Source organism: Vicia villosa, unplaced genomic scaffold, assembly GCF_029867415.1.
Source record: "Vicia villosa cultivar HV-30 ecotype Madison, WI unplaced genomic scaffold, Vvil1.0 ctg.003540F_1_1, whole genome shotgun sequence".
Taxonomy (NCBI): Eukaryota; Viridiplantae; Streptophyta; class Magnoliopsida; order Fabales; family Fabaceae; genus Vicia; species Vicia villosa.
Genome location: NW_026706231.1, coordinates 122950 through 137811, shown reverse-complemented (window position 1 = coordinate 137811; position 14862 = coordinate 122950). Strand labels below are relative to the sequence as shown.

Genomic DNA, 14862 nt, shown 5'->3' with positions numbered 1-14862 from the left:
GGATAAAATAAAAGTCGGTGGCGACTCTTGCAAAAATATAAAATAAAAAAAAGAGAGCAAGGAGTCAGTTCGCCTCAAAAAACCGAGTTACAGCCCCTTGTAGCGCGGTGGCTAGAAGAGTTGTATGGAGAAGCTTGTTGGATAGGAAGACTAAAAGTGGGAACGAAGAAGGGTGTATTGGAGGAGATTTTAATGAAGTTGTTTGCAGAGAAGAAAAAGTAGGTGAAAGGGATTTTCATAATAGAAGAGGCATGAAGGAGTTCAAATCTTTTATAGAGGACATGGGGTTGGTTGATATCCCTTGTGTGGGAGGTATATTCACTTGGTACAAAGGCAATGGCAAGGCTATGAGTAGACTTGATCGGTTCTTGGTATCAAGGAAGTTGATTGATGAGTGGGGAGTGGTTGATCAAAGGGTAGGGTGTAGATGTAGCAACCTTCCCTAAAAATAAAGATTTTAGAGTCGCCACCTATTCTGAAGGGCGAATAGGAAACCCTACGCAGTATAGAGATCAGGGTAAGATACTATATTCAGGTCAAGGGAAGGTGTTAGGCACCCTCAACCCTTTCCTAAAGGCTAATATTTCAAAGATAAGGGTTTCATGGCAAGGTTTATAAAGAAGGGTAACAGACAGAATTAAATTATATTGAATGATTAGAATTTGAAGGAAGGGGACTCGCCTTGTTGCCAAGTGCCTACGTACCTCCTTATGGAGGATCAGAGTCTACGTAGTTCGGGGACAGGGTTGTACGCCTTAAAATTGATTATGGAGGTGCTTGAAGGCTTTTGGAATGGCCTATCGTAGTTTTTTGAAATTTGTGTTTTGCAAGGCATTTTGAATTGCCTGATCGAAGGGATGAAAATCCGTAGTGTCGTGGTTTAGTGTGTTTTGGATGTTTGGGCGTACAACCCTGGTTTTAATATGTTACCATTAATCGCGATGATCAATAGGTTTGATCACCATAATTAACAGATTGAATGAAGGATTGCTAACCATTCTATTCGATGGGTTCGATTATCACGAATAGCAAATGTGTGTATTTTAATTATCGTTACTCCTCGTAATCGATGGATTGATTAAAAATAATAACGAATTTTTAAGGAGGAAATGCTAATCATCGTAACCAATAGATTTGGTTAAAACCATTTAGCAAAATAAGTTTATTTTAATTTATAGGATTTGATTAATTAAATTAATCGATTATTAATCATTGCGACCAATAGATTTAGTCGAAACGAATAATAAAATAAAAATCCTAACATTTTGACCAAGTGGCCAGTGGGATTGGGCGAACCCTAATGTATATCGCCTTTCTAGGGTTTTTGTGATTTAATATTAATTAAATTAATTAACTCGAATAATCGAGTAATCAAAATAATCGGGAAAATATTGCATCCCTACCCCTAATCCTAGTTTTAATCCTAATTTATTCTAATCCTAATTAAAATAAACTAATTGAATCAAATATATTAATCTAAATAAATAGATAGTAAATAAATAAATATATTATAAAAAAGAACCTGGAAATCATCCGGTGTGGGTGCTATTGAAGGTCCATGGTATATGCCTTCCTCCTGGAGCGTTAGATTAATTTTTAGAAGATCTAAGGGCTGATAACGAGGGTGCACCATGGCCAGGACTGCGCGCGTTGCATTGAATCTGGAGATAGAATTCTTGTTAAAAATAAATGGAATGGCTGGGATTCGAACCCATGCCTTATACGTCTGCACATCTTTCCGTTTGACAAATGAACCGTATACATTAGTTGTTAATACACCAAACAAAAATATAATAATATCAAAATACGTGCTAGTTGGATTAAGTCAAAAAGGATTAAAGACTGGGCTGTGATCCTGTATTGTATGCTTTTTGTGACTCGCGTGGGGTTCGAACCCCCAACACAAGAGTCACCAGCGTTTTGCAATTACCAACGGTTCCACCTTCATCTGCTGATAATTCACGCACTAATATAATAGATAAACAAAAATTATTTAAATTTCTAAAAAAGAACACTCGCGCCAGGGACACTGTCTTCTACCTTGCGTTTTTTCAAAACAGAGTAAACCTTTTGGCCACTGTTTTACTTCGTGGCCGTAGGTCTTCCACCCTCTAACCTGCAAATTATCAACCAACAATGCCAAAAATTAACACAGACCAATCATATACCACCTTACGAAACCAATAGGACTGTTGATTCCAGCCAATTTCTTGTGTAACTTGATATCCCCAAATCAAAGTTTTAAAACCCTAACTATGGTGACTCCTTCAACCTGCATTCAGACTTCAATTAAATGATCCAGAAAGAAGAGAAACATGATTATAAACATAAGTGCACAGTCAAATCAAGCCAAGCATTCGTATATATGTGGAATCGGAGTAAACTTCTTTTGATGCAAACCGTGACTTAACAGTGCCGGTTCTTGCGGCTTCTGGCTTTGCTTGCGATTGGGATGCAATCGACAATGCTTCAGGGATATGCATAAATCTCCAAAACACCTTGAAGCAGTCTCCAAATCCAAAAACGACTTTGGCCTTTTTCTTGAACTTTCTTGAATATGTGCGTATTCAGTTTCGGTTCTAGGAGGCCGGAAAAAAAACCCCTCCTGTCTGCAATTGTTCTTGGTTTATATATCACTGCATTAGGTCAACCAAAATGGCAAGAATTGATCATTGAGTGTGATTGAAAATTAATTAGAAATCTCATATAAACCTTCTCATTTTGGCCCATGTTGATTCTCCAATGAATCTCACGAATTCCCTGCAGAAAATGTTGTGTCCCATGTTTTTTCCCTTTTTGGATTTCATTCACACTTCTTATTATTTATTTGGTAATTAAATGAATAAAAACCTAAATAAATAAACAAAAATATTATGTATTATTTATTTGGTAATTAAATGAATAAAAACCTAAATAAATAAACAAAAATATTATGTATTGTTTATTTGGTAATTAAATGAATAAAAAAACCTAAATAAACAAACAAAAAATATTATGAAGTCATGGAATGGCCCTTAAGGTTTTTTTTTTATAAAATCACAAGTATACTCGAATTTAAATCATGGGTCACATGTCTTTTCAAAACTTAAGTTTCACCATTTTGCTCTCTTTTGAACTTTTACCGAATTTATAAGAGAGCGGGTTTGACAATAGAAATGTCAAACCTCATGACTCTTAATTTTGGCTGTTGATGAATTGAAAGACGCAGATTTGATCGAGCAAATTTTGGGGTATGACAGTAGAGATATATCGTACCATACTCCAATTTGGCTCAAAACTGAGAAGGTCGATTGGGGTCCTAAGCCTTTTAGGTTTAACAATGTTTGGTTCAAACATGAAGGCTTCAATTCTTTTATTAAAGAGGACTGGGCAAAGTTGAAGATAGAGGGTAGAGGAGACTTTATTTTGTATGAGAAGCTTAAAAGGTTGAAGTACTGGATTAGAGAATGGAATCGTGATGTCTTTGGTCTGATAGACTTGAAAGTTAGTGAGAAGGTGAAAAATATTAACGAGTTAGATATGTTATTGGTGAAATTTTTTGAAGGTAATGTCGACCCTTTAGTTAGCCTTAGAAGGGAAGCTACCAAAAAGTTATGGAATTGGATAAATGTAAAAGAAAGCATGCTTAGGTTGAAATCTAGACAACTTAGCTTGAAGGATGGAGATAAGAACACTCGTTTCTTTCATAATTCGATGAAGGAGAGATATAGACGGAACACTATCACTTTATTGGAAGGGGAGAACAGAAGGGTGGAAGGAGTTGAAGAAATTAAGGATACGGTCAAGTTGCATTTTGAAATCTGAGGGTTTTGATTTCAAGTGCTTGAGCGAGAACGAAAGAGTGTGCATGGAGAGAGAGTTTTTGGAAGAGGAGGTGAAAAAGGCGGTTTGGTCGTGTGATGGTAACAAAAGTGCCGGCCCGGATGGATATTCTCTTGAGTTTTTTCAACGTAATTAGGAGGTTTTTAAGGAGGATGTGATTAGACTAGTGGTGGATTTTCATGATAAGGCTAGACTTGCGAATGCGTTCACCTCCTCTTTTATCACCCTAATTCCAAAAATAAAAAATCCTCAGTCTTTGTCTGATTATAGCTAAATTATTGGTAGCAAGGTTGACAAGTGTCATAGGGAAGTTGGTAACGAATAACCAAATGACTTTTGTCCCGGGTAGAAATATTGCGGATGGATTTCTCGTGGTTAACAAAGTCTTGGACCTCGCCAAAACAGAAAAAAGGAGTTGTGTAGTGCTTAAAGTATACTTTGAAAAAGCCTACGATTGTGTGAGTTGGAACTTTTTAAGGTATGTTTTAGTTAAGATGGGTTTTGGCGGAAGGTGGATGAGCTGGATGGAAGGATGTATCTTTACTAGCAATATGTAACGGTAGCACTACGAAGGATTTCAAGGTAGAGAAAGGTCTCCGTCAAGGAGATCCTTTGTCTCCTTTCTTATTTGTGTTGGTTATGGAGGTTCTTACGACTCTAATGCGGAAATCTATGGCAATCGAAAATTTTTGGGGGTTCAAGATAAATAAAGATGAGGAAGTGAATATGCTCCAATTTGCAGATGACACGATTATCTTGGCGGCGGGAGACAGCGCGAATCTATGGAGTTGAAAGCAATCATGAGGGGTTTCGAAATGATGTCGGGTTTGAGGATAAATTTTCATAAAAGCAAACTTTATGGTTTAAACGTGGGAGATTGCTTTCTTGATGCGGCGTCGTCCTTCCTTTCTTGCAAAGTTGATAGCCTTTATTTCAAATTTCTAGGTGTCAAGGTGGGAGATAGCCCTCGAAAAGGAGGTTGGCCGTGTGGAGAGGAAAACATCTCAACATTGCGGGTCGGGCGGTGATGTTAAATTTGGTTCTTAATTCAATTCCTGTTTATTCATTATCCTTCTACAAAGCACCGTCCAAAGTTTTAAATGAGATTCATACTATACAAAGCAATTTTCTGTGGAACGGTTGTGATCTCAAAAGGTCGATTCATTGGGTGTGTTGGGATATCGTTTGTAAATCCTATGAGGAAGGCGGCCTCGGGGTAAAAAATGTAGAGATTTTTAATGTGACTCTTCTTAGTAAATGGAAATGGAGGATTCTATCGGAGCACGATACAGTTTGGCACATCATTCTCTCATCAAGATATGGTAATTTGAAGCTAAAAGTTCTAATTGGTGAAAAAGTGTAGTGAAAAATCACGACTCTATTTGGGGAGGGATCTTTTGTTATCGGATAATTATGCAAATGTGTTGGAAAATCATTTTGTAGGGGTTGTCTCGTGTAGTGTTGGGAATGGCTTGGAAACTCCCTTTTGGTATCCTTGTTGGACAACCGTTGATGGAAGCTTTCCCCAAATTGTTCGCGCTCGCGGAAGATGATGCGGTGATAGTGGCTGCCACTGGTACGCATGCTGCTACTGGTTGGTCTTAGAATAGAAGCAAGTTGTTCGGTAACAACAACATTCCTCTATTTTTGTGGCAGGAACTTTTGCCATTTTGCAACAGACGGCTGCGACGATGCATGGTTCAGATACTTTCAAATGGAGCAAGAATCCAAATGGTTGTTTTACTGTCAAATCTTTCTATGACAGATTTAAGGCTAAGTTATCCGACCCTCCGCTCATTCCGGAAGTAGTAAACGCAATCAACCATCTTTGGAAGGTAAAAGCTTCGTCAAAAATCATTTTTTTTGGATGGCGTCTATTACACAAAAGAATAGCTACAAAAGATCAATTGCACAAAAGAGGAATTTTGGTGGAGAGTAGAGATTTAACTTGCGTGTTGTGTTTGTTGAAGGAGGAAATTATATCGCATCTTTAAGGGGGTTGCATCATTACAGCGAAAATTTGGAAGAAAATTTATGACTGGATTGGTTACTTTGAAGAGCTTTCTTTGGAGGAGTTTGTGGGATTCTTCGCTAATTATGATAAGGTAAAGGTTTTGTCAAAGAGGTCCATCATAGCGGTCATTTGGTTAGCTACGGCTTGGAGCATTGGGTTAAAGCGTAATGCGGGTGTTTTCAAGAATGAGGTTTTACCGAGTGTATGACGGAGATTATCCTTAATTCTTGGAAGTGGCTTTGTTCCGCTTACAAACTTGTAAACCATTGTAACTTTCATATTTTGAATATTCTACCGCTCTTTTGTTTTGAGCAGTAGAAGTTTTCCGTGTTGTTCTTGTCGCTACCGCGAAAAATAGATCAGAGTCGCCACTAATATATTTATCCCATAGAGGGAAAGGAATACCAGGGAACCTAATTCGAATAAGAACAAGGTCTTTCGACCAGAGAGTAGGGTACGGGAGTCGGTTACGCAAGGGGAAGGTGCTAGCACCCCTCACGCCCATTGTACTCTATGGTATCCACCTATGTTTGTTTCTATCTAAAGGGTGTATCTATGTCTAAAACCTAAATGCGAATGAATGCAAAAGAAATACGGGGAAAAGAAGGAATTATTTACAAGTGTGCTCGCTTAGGCCCCGCGACCCAATGCCTACGTATCATTTTCAGGAATCAGAGCGACCATAGTTCGGCTAAAAAATTCCATTAGTTTTGTGTTTTTTAGTTGAAGAGAGGTTAAGGTCGCAATCCACGATGCTCGGCCTTTAGAGACTTACACGCCTACTTTTGGAAAGGACTTAACTTGTTCTTAGGTGCCTAACAAGGCAAAAGAAAAGCAAGGATTTGGTTTGTGTGTTTTATGGTAATTCCATGATGACAAAACCCACTACAAGGCTTCGCATCACTTTCTTACTTTGTTTTAAATCTGAACATTTATTAAGTGTTTTATGTATTTTTGGTTGGGTGTTTTTTAAGGGAATTTATTTGTGACTTAGATCATACCAAAAAAATAGTTTCTTTTTAATATTTAGAGAATGCACATCAAGGCCTAAACCTCAATCGTTTTTCTAAATAGCGGTTAAGAAATACACCGAGGCCTACGCCTCAATCATTTCTCTTCCGCTAAGTAGAAAAGAAATACACCGGGGCTTACGCCCCAATCATTTCTTTCCTACTACGAAAAATAGTAGTAGCGGTATGATCCTCGTCGGTATTTATTAGGTTTTTTAAGATTGAAAAGAAAAAAGAATGAGAAAGGGGAACTAACCTATTTTCTAATCTAATTGTTATTGTTGTTTTGTACAAAGGGAATCTAAATCTAATGTTAGCATACTAATGGGATATATTCTAAAAGGAGCATACAAGTGATATCAACAAAATAGGCCAAAATATGGCCCAAAAACAAGCAACAAAATCACACAACATTTACACGAAAATAACATGGAAATGGTATAAAAAGAATTCAAGCACTAGTACAAAATTAACCTAAAAATACTACCATTTTTATGAGTTTTTTTAAGTGTTAAGGGAATTCTAATTCAAGCCTAAATTGTACTAAAAATCTATTAAGCCTAAAACTATTATTTTTATTGTTTTCTATGTCATTTATTATCAACAAAACTAGAACAAAAATATGTCAAAACATCTAAATGCTAACAAGAAAAATAATACGTGTTTTTATTCTTTTAATCATGTAAAAATCTAACAAAACTATTGTGATTTTATGTCATTTTATTCACTAAAGAAAATATGCTCAAAAAACTAATTCTAACATGAGTTAAGATGGGCTCAGGGGTTTTTATGCTGAAATATAGTGCTGACTAGCAGTTTGGGCGCAGGGCCACTGGAATTAGGCCCAACATCTATGTTTTGTCCAGAATTTGGGTCAAAAAGCCAAAAACGTGTGATTGGGCTCTCAAAGGGGGGGGGGGGGGTATGGTAGCAATCTGTGAGCCCAAGGAGATTCTATCCAAAACTATTCAGATTTCTAATCATATTTTTACTAAGCTTCAATTAACTTTCAGTTAATTACCAGATTCCACTTAATTAACCATGTTCAGAATGTTAAACATGTAATTGAAATTGAAAAAGGGCTAGGGTTAGATTGTGAGTCACGTTCAACTCTCTCCATGCTCATAAACTCGCGGCGGCCAGAGTTCAATCTCTCCGGCGAAGATCTCCGCTCACCACCACGAACCCCCAAACAATATGTATCTCTTCCTCTATCATCTCAATCCACATCACTTCTCTCTCGATCTCACTTTCTCCGCTTTCATCTCTCTCTCATGAACTCGAAGGCGAAGGCATACCTTCGAAGGAACTCAACAACGCGTCATCATCTCCTCTTTGAACCGATCAACTCAACCCCTCTCCGCCTCAAACTCATCTCTTGATTCTCACTACGTTCAAATTTCCTGCGTGATGCGATTGATATTTCAATTGATTGACGATGTTGCGGTGAATAACGAATCCTGATGATGATATTGAAGGTGATAGTTGCTGGAGTGTTGAAGAACAGAGGAAGGATTCTGAGTTCTTCTTGCTCTTGCGGGATCCATGAAGTTTCGATGATGATGAACGTAGTAAGGATGAAGGTGATGAAGGTTCTAAGATTTTTCTGAGAAGTGATTTTTGTGGTGAAGAATCGATGCAGAGGGGGAAGATTGGTGATTGAAGGTTTCAGAACTGATGATGAGATGATGAAGATTATGGAGAGAATTGAAGATTGAGGACAAGAGAAAGAAAGTGATGAAGTGGATGAAACGTGAATGGTGTGTGTGGTTTTTGTAGAATGGTGAAGAAGGGAATGGAGAAATGAGAAGAATGAAGATGAAGGAAAAATGAAGGAGTGAAGGTTATGATGAATGAAGAATCGAGAGCTGATGAAGATGGAGAGAAGAGTGAAGATTAGAAGTGAAGAGGGAATGGTGGTGGAAAGTGGCGTGTGATGGTGAAGAAAATCCAGAGCCAGCAAGTGATGGAGCTGTTGATTTATATAGATTCCAAGGATGAGACTTCACGTTGGATTTTTATTTCTTCTGATTTTTTCCTTGCTGAATTATGTTACCAATCTGTTATAAGGCAGTTAGAAGGTTAGTTATGAGCTGGCAATTGGTTAGAGTTTGTCATTTCTGTTATGAGTGTTAGGAAAGTTTGTTAGGATGTTAATTGGTTATAAAATCTGTTATGGGAAGTTAGTAGAAGTTAATGAGGTTGGAACTTTGGAGTTGGCAAAGGGTCTTGGTTGTTTGCTGAACTGATATTGAATCATGACTGGTTCCGTTTCTCTTCGCGATGGAGGTTCGATGACTGGTAGGAACAGAAGTGTTTGTCGCAGCAGGTATGATCAAGTGGCTTCAATGTGAATGACTTGTATGGGATATTATTGGTATAGTGTTGATTGTTTGGAATCACTCAAAATGCTTTTACATCATAGGTTTGGACGAGCTTGGTTGCAGGCTCGGAACTCAACTCATAGGCACTGGCAGGATGTGGTTTTCTTTTAGAACTGATTTGGAATTCAACTGTTAGGGTGGATTCGGTTTGAATTGAAGTGGTGTGGAAGGTTTAAACTTCTATATGGTAAATGATTGCATGGTAATTGGCCACTGTTCGTATGCATGAATGAATTTCAAATTGAAGCATGGTTGGCCCACCTTAGGCATAGCTTGGATGAATCTCAAGAAGTACACATGGCTGGAATACCGAGATAGCATGAAGACAGTGTAGTTTAGTATTTTCAAAGCCAATAGTCACAGTTATGTTGATCAAAAGTCAATATTTTGGCTTTGACTTCCTTTTGCATTTTTAGCTTTTTTTTGTAATGAAATTTTGACTCTCGAAGTTGTAATGAAGTGTGAATATCTTATTTTTTCAACCAACATTTGAATCCTTTATTTCCCTTCATTTGCACTTAATTTGAATTTCCAATCTCTTCCATTTGCATCTTTGAAAATGATCTATGTTGTTCCAAGATTCCATTTTCCACACTCTGCGCTTTAATATTCCGAACAACATCAAACAATAACTTGCAACGGAAATGAGACCCTTTAGTCACGACTTGTAGCACTATCCACTTAGATGAATTAAGTCAATAAACTGTGAAGGAAGAAACCTCAAATTGATCCCTACTCCAAACCATTGCGCCATGAATGTCGTCTGGTGGTGAAGTGCATATGAAGCCCACCATCCTTGATGTGAAAGAAGATCATGAAATTTCCCGGTCACCAAAAGCCTCAGGGCATAAACCTTAATCCAAAGAATCTCGATCCAATAGAATTAGAGAAATACATTCTAGGTCAAGAAACCCATACACATAGAAACCATATGATCAAATGCCTTTCAGAAAACCCGTACCAGTCACGTACTTGATTAAGTGTCAAACATCCTTTTTCTTTGAGGAAATGAATAACCTTTTGCCAAGATCTATGTGAAACTCCAGCTTGTTTCATGACCCTTGATCCCTTGCTAGATAATTCCATAATGAAAGCATGAATTATGTTAAATGTCCTAATGGGAGGGTGATGCATATGAAATGAGAAGTCTAAGCCAGTTAGGAATAAATATGTGGGCAAATTTTGGGGTGCAACGGCTGCCCCTATTTAATCGTCTTAAACCTTAAGGTGAGATTGGCGTTAGCCTTTCGAACATTCAAGGTAGAAGAAGATTAAATACTAAAGTACCAGAAAATTTGCACCCCGAGTAATGGATGGATGACATTTTTCTTTTTTGGATGCCTCCACTTAACAAGCTTCGGCAGGTAACAATATGATATTCCCATAGGGTTTCCTCAAAGGAAAGAAGAAATGGTGATTCCTATTTGCAATAGGCCAGTGCAAGAGATTGGTTTGCCATCACACTTTTTGGGGAGTATATGACAAACGTCCACAACTCGAGGGTTGGGACACTTATGACCCGTAAGTCGGGAACTAACGACTCGATGGTTGGGGTTCACAACACGAGGGTTGAAAAACTAACGACTCGAGGGTCGGAAAGCAAAGGATTCACAACACGAGGGTTGGAAAGCTGACGACTCGAGGGTCGGAAAGCAAAGGATTCTCAACACGAGGGTTGAAAAACTGACGACTCGAAGGTCGGAAAGCAAAGGATTCACAACTCGATGGTTGAAAAACTGACGACTCGAGGTTCGGAAAGCAAAGGATTCTCAACACGAGGGTTGAAAAACTGACGACTCGAAGGTCGGAAAGCAAAGGATTCACAACTCGAGGGTTGAAAAACAGACGACTCGAGGTTCGGAAAGCAAAGGATCCACAACGCGAGAGTTGGAAAAATGACGACTCGAGGGTCAGAAAGCAAAGGATTCACAACACGAGGGTGGGTAAACTGACGACTCGAGGTTCGGAAAGCAAAGCATTCTCAACACGAGGGTTGAAAAACTGACGACTTGAGGGTCGGAAAGCAAAGGATTCACAACACGAGGGTTGGAAAACTCACTGGATCTGAAGGGGTATGCCGATAACCACCGGACTTGAACGGGGAGGACTAATCAACATTAGACCTGACCGAAGGATGCCCATAACCACGGGACTTGAAAGGGATGCCAATAATCATTAGACTTGACCGAAGAGGACAAGTAACGACTATACTCTACTGGGGATGTTATTGAACACTGGATTTGAAGGCGATGCCAATAAACATTGGTTTAGACTGAGAAAAGACTAGTAATGACTAGACTTAAATAGGGAGGCCGATAAACTTTGGAATTCCAAGAAGGAATTGATGCTTGTGGAGCACATGAATTACATGAATCCCTCAGGCCAAAAGGCGGGGTGTAATTCCTTAAGAGTGGCAATCATTCAAATTGCCACACACCAAGTATGGTTATCAAAATGATCAAGATATGTAGTAGGTTGTATGCCCACTCTAATTGCACTCAGCGAACGGGAAAATAATCACAGAGACTAGTGACGACTAGACTCGACCAAAAGACATTAATAAACACTAAACATTTACGAAAATATCGATGCTTACGAAGCATAAGAATTACATAGATCCCTCAGGCCAAAAGGCGGGGTGTAACTCTTCAAGAGCGGCAATCATTCGAATTGCCACACACCAAGTATGGATTTCAAATGATTGAAAAATGAGATGGGTTGAATGCCCACCCTTATTTGCACTCTATTATGCACGCATCGTGCGGGAAAATAACCAAGGCAAACTTGCAAAAAGCAAGAGATACCCCTTATGCAAAAGGCACTAAGGGGACTCACAAAAGGTAAGTGCAAAGATATGACTAGTAACGACCAGACTCTACTAGAGGATGCCAGCAAACACTGGACTTTGAAGGAGGTATTGTTACATACGGAGCGTAAGAACTACATGGTTCCCCTCAGGCCAAAAGGCGAGGTGTAATTCTACAAGAGTGACAAACACTCGAATTGCCACACATAAAGTATGGGTTATCCAAACGATTTAACTCAGCAAACGGGAAATAACCACAGAGACAATGATCCTGACAGAGAATGACATTGTATCTAATCCACACTGGAGAGAGAAGGTGAGACTTTTTCTGGGGATATATTACTTTGCACTTTTGGAGCACATACAAACTTGGCTTGTGCATTGATGCATGTATGAATTTTCCATGGCGTAATGCTCCATATTCATGGAAATGCTACGCATTTTTGTAGATGCAATGTGAATGAAATGATTACTATATGCAAGGTATAACGAGGGCCCTTTAGATAATATTCCGCTGACTTGTTGATCGAGCTTCGTCTCTGACCTCGGGAGAGGTAAACACCAGGGAGAATCCCCTTAGTGTTAAGAACTCTGTGGGGGTGCCAATAGACATTAGACTTTGACTTGCAAGATATACCTCTTCATTGGCTTGAGGAATAACTTCTGACTTCTCACCATATGCCATTACTTGGAGGATTTTCAGCTTAGGAGATTCTCTCAATTCACCATGTTGGGGATTAGAAACCCATATAAGGAACTTTGGTTAGGGAGGTAGAAACACTCCAAGGAGAAATAAACTTCTATTGCTTGGGGAATGGAACAAACTCTCAGGAAGAATAAACTCCTATGCTCGGGGGGGGGGGGAGACTTTTCTAGGAAAAATAAACTCCTATGCTTGGGGAGAGAGTTACTTGCTGGGGAAAAGCATTATGATGCTTCTCCATTCTCTGATGGCCAACTGCACTTTACAAGTGAACGATGGTCCCTTCAATACAAACCAAAATGATTATGCCCTAGGCTGTCTGACTTAAGAAGGTATCTGATTTATGAAAACATTTTCCTCGAAAGGATCCTTACACCACGCTTACTTGAGGTAATTCTGCCCCAGCATATTCATACATTTGAGATACTCCCTCCTGGTCAACAGATCTTCGAGGGATTTATCGAATCTCGACGCAACTGCCCCATATTGAGTGAGCTTGAGATATTCCTCGACGTCACTACTTCAAATTGATTGAAATCAAGAGAGAGATTCCTCGACTTGATTAACCCTGATTGGTCGAATTTGAGATGTCAAACCATGATTTTCTTGCCCCAGATAGGCTGAACTAACGAGAGAGATTCCTCGTCGTGACTGCCCCTGATTATGTACATCTTATCAGAATCATCAAGTTTACTTCCCTTGAAGTCAACCAAACTATAGAAGCAACTTTATCACGCTCAATGGATTCTTCAAACTCTTTCCTTCAGGGTACTTAATCAAAATGCCTCTACACAACAGAGTATTCCGACTTCTCCCCTCAAGGTAGTCAATCAAAGAAGGTATTAACTGATTTGCTCAATGGAGCATTTAGTCCTTTCCCCTCAGGGTAACCAATCAAGAACAGTATCAAACTGATCATGCTCAATAGAGTCTTTAGGCACTTGTCCCTTAATGATCAAACAACGAGGGCCTCAAACTGCACGTGCTCAATGGAGTTTTCAGACAACTTGCTTTGATAATGATTTCTTTTTACTCTACGGAGTTCTCAAGTCTCTTTTACTTTGACATGATCAAGCTCTTCATGGATTCTCATCATAGAAACTTCCTTTATGTTTAAGCAAATGTTTTGTATGCAAAATAATGTTGATTATAAGAATGATAATTCTAATGCAAAGCCTATGCTAGTCTTGAAGTTTAAAAACTTTTTATGCAATGAGGTGGCCACCTCTTGTGAATGAAAGATAAAGCGGGCATACAATACCAACATAGATATGTGTTACGCTTCATTGGGAGTTAGCTAAACACCATCTCATCGGAGTGCGCTTTCGAAATAAACCCTACTTCAATTAGGACTTTTAAGGGTTGTAACTTGGTCGGGTTCACGGATTTCAGAAAACAAAGGATTTTTAGGCTCAAAATTATTTGGTACCCACCCCCTTCATGATGTTCTCCATTCCTATATTCAGTTAACTCAATCATGAGCGTTCATCCCTCACAAGGAATTTTGAAATGGATGAGGAATCAATGAGGTTTTTCGGACATGGCCGTCGCTCACCTTTTAATTTTCTGATTCATTATCACACGACTTTGTTCTTGCTTTATTTTCACCATCAATTTTTTTTATTGCTATATTTTTCTTTCATTCTTTTTCTTTTCGTTTTTTTTTTGCCTTCTTTTTTTTCGCTCTTTTTTTTTGAACAAGTCGTGTGACCTCGCATTGTCTTTGATTCGTTGGAAGTGATTGTGACTGCCTCATTCCATGATTGATGAAGGATTACCATTGTGGCATCGTCATCTTTTGTCCTCTTGGTAGGTGAAGGATAACCATCACGGTCTTGACCTTAGATACATACCCTTTATGAGTTTTGAACGCTCGATCGAGTTAAATGAACACTACCATACCCCTGAGTTAAAATTAAGGGGTTTTTTCTGATAAAAAGAAACTCCTACTTCAAGGCTCAAAGGGGTTGACGAGGGTCCATCTCCCTTATATCTCCGGTGTTTGGGGATTGAAACAATGCATGTACATCCTTAGCAGGGTTTTATTCAAAAACACACAATTAGGGATTTTGCATTCTTATTTATCATCATTCTCCCTCTGCTCTTTGCCTAAGCAAGAGATT

General features: G+C 38.8%; 1 protein-coding gene across 1 annotated transcript; it reads left to right on the top strand.

Annotated features, from left to right (window-relative positions):
- The first annotated feature begins 281 nt into the window (after positions 1-281).
- LOC131641157 (uncharacterized) lies at positions 282-3804 on the top strand. Its single transcript, XM_058911471.1, has 2 exons — positions 282-312; positions 3203-3804. The coding sequence occupies exons 1-2, from the start codon at positions 282-284 to the stop codon at positions 3802-3804; spliced, it is 633 nt and encodes a 210-aa protein (XP_058767454.1).
- The last annotated feature ends 11058 nt before the right edge of the window (positions 3805-14862 follow it).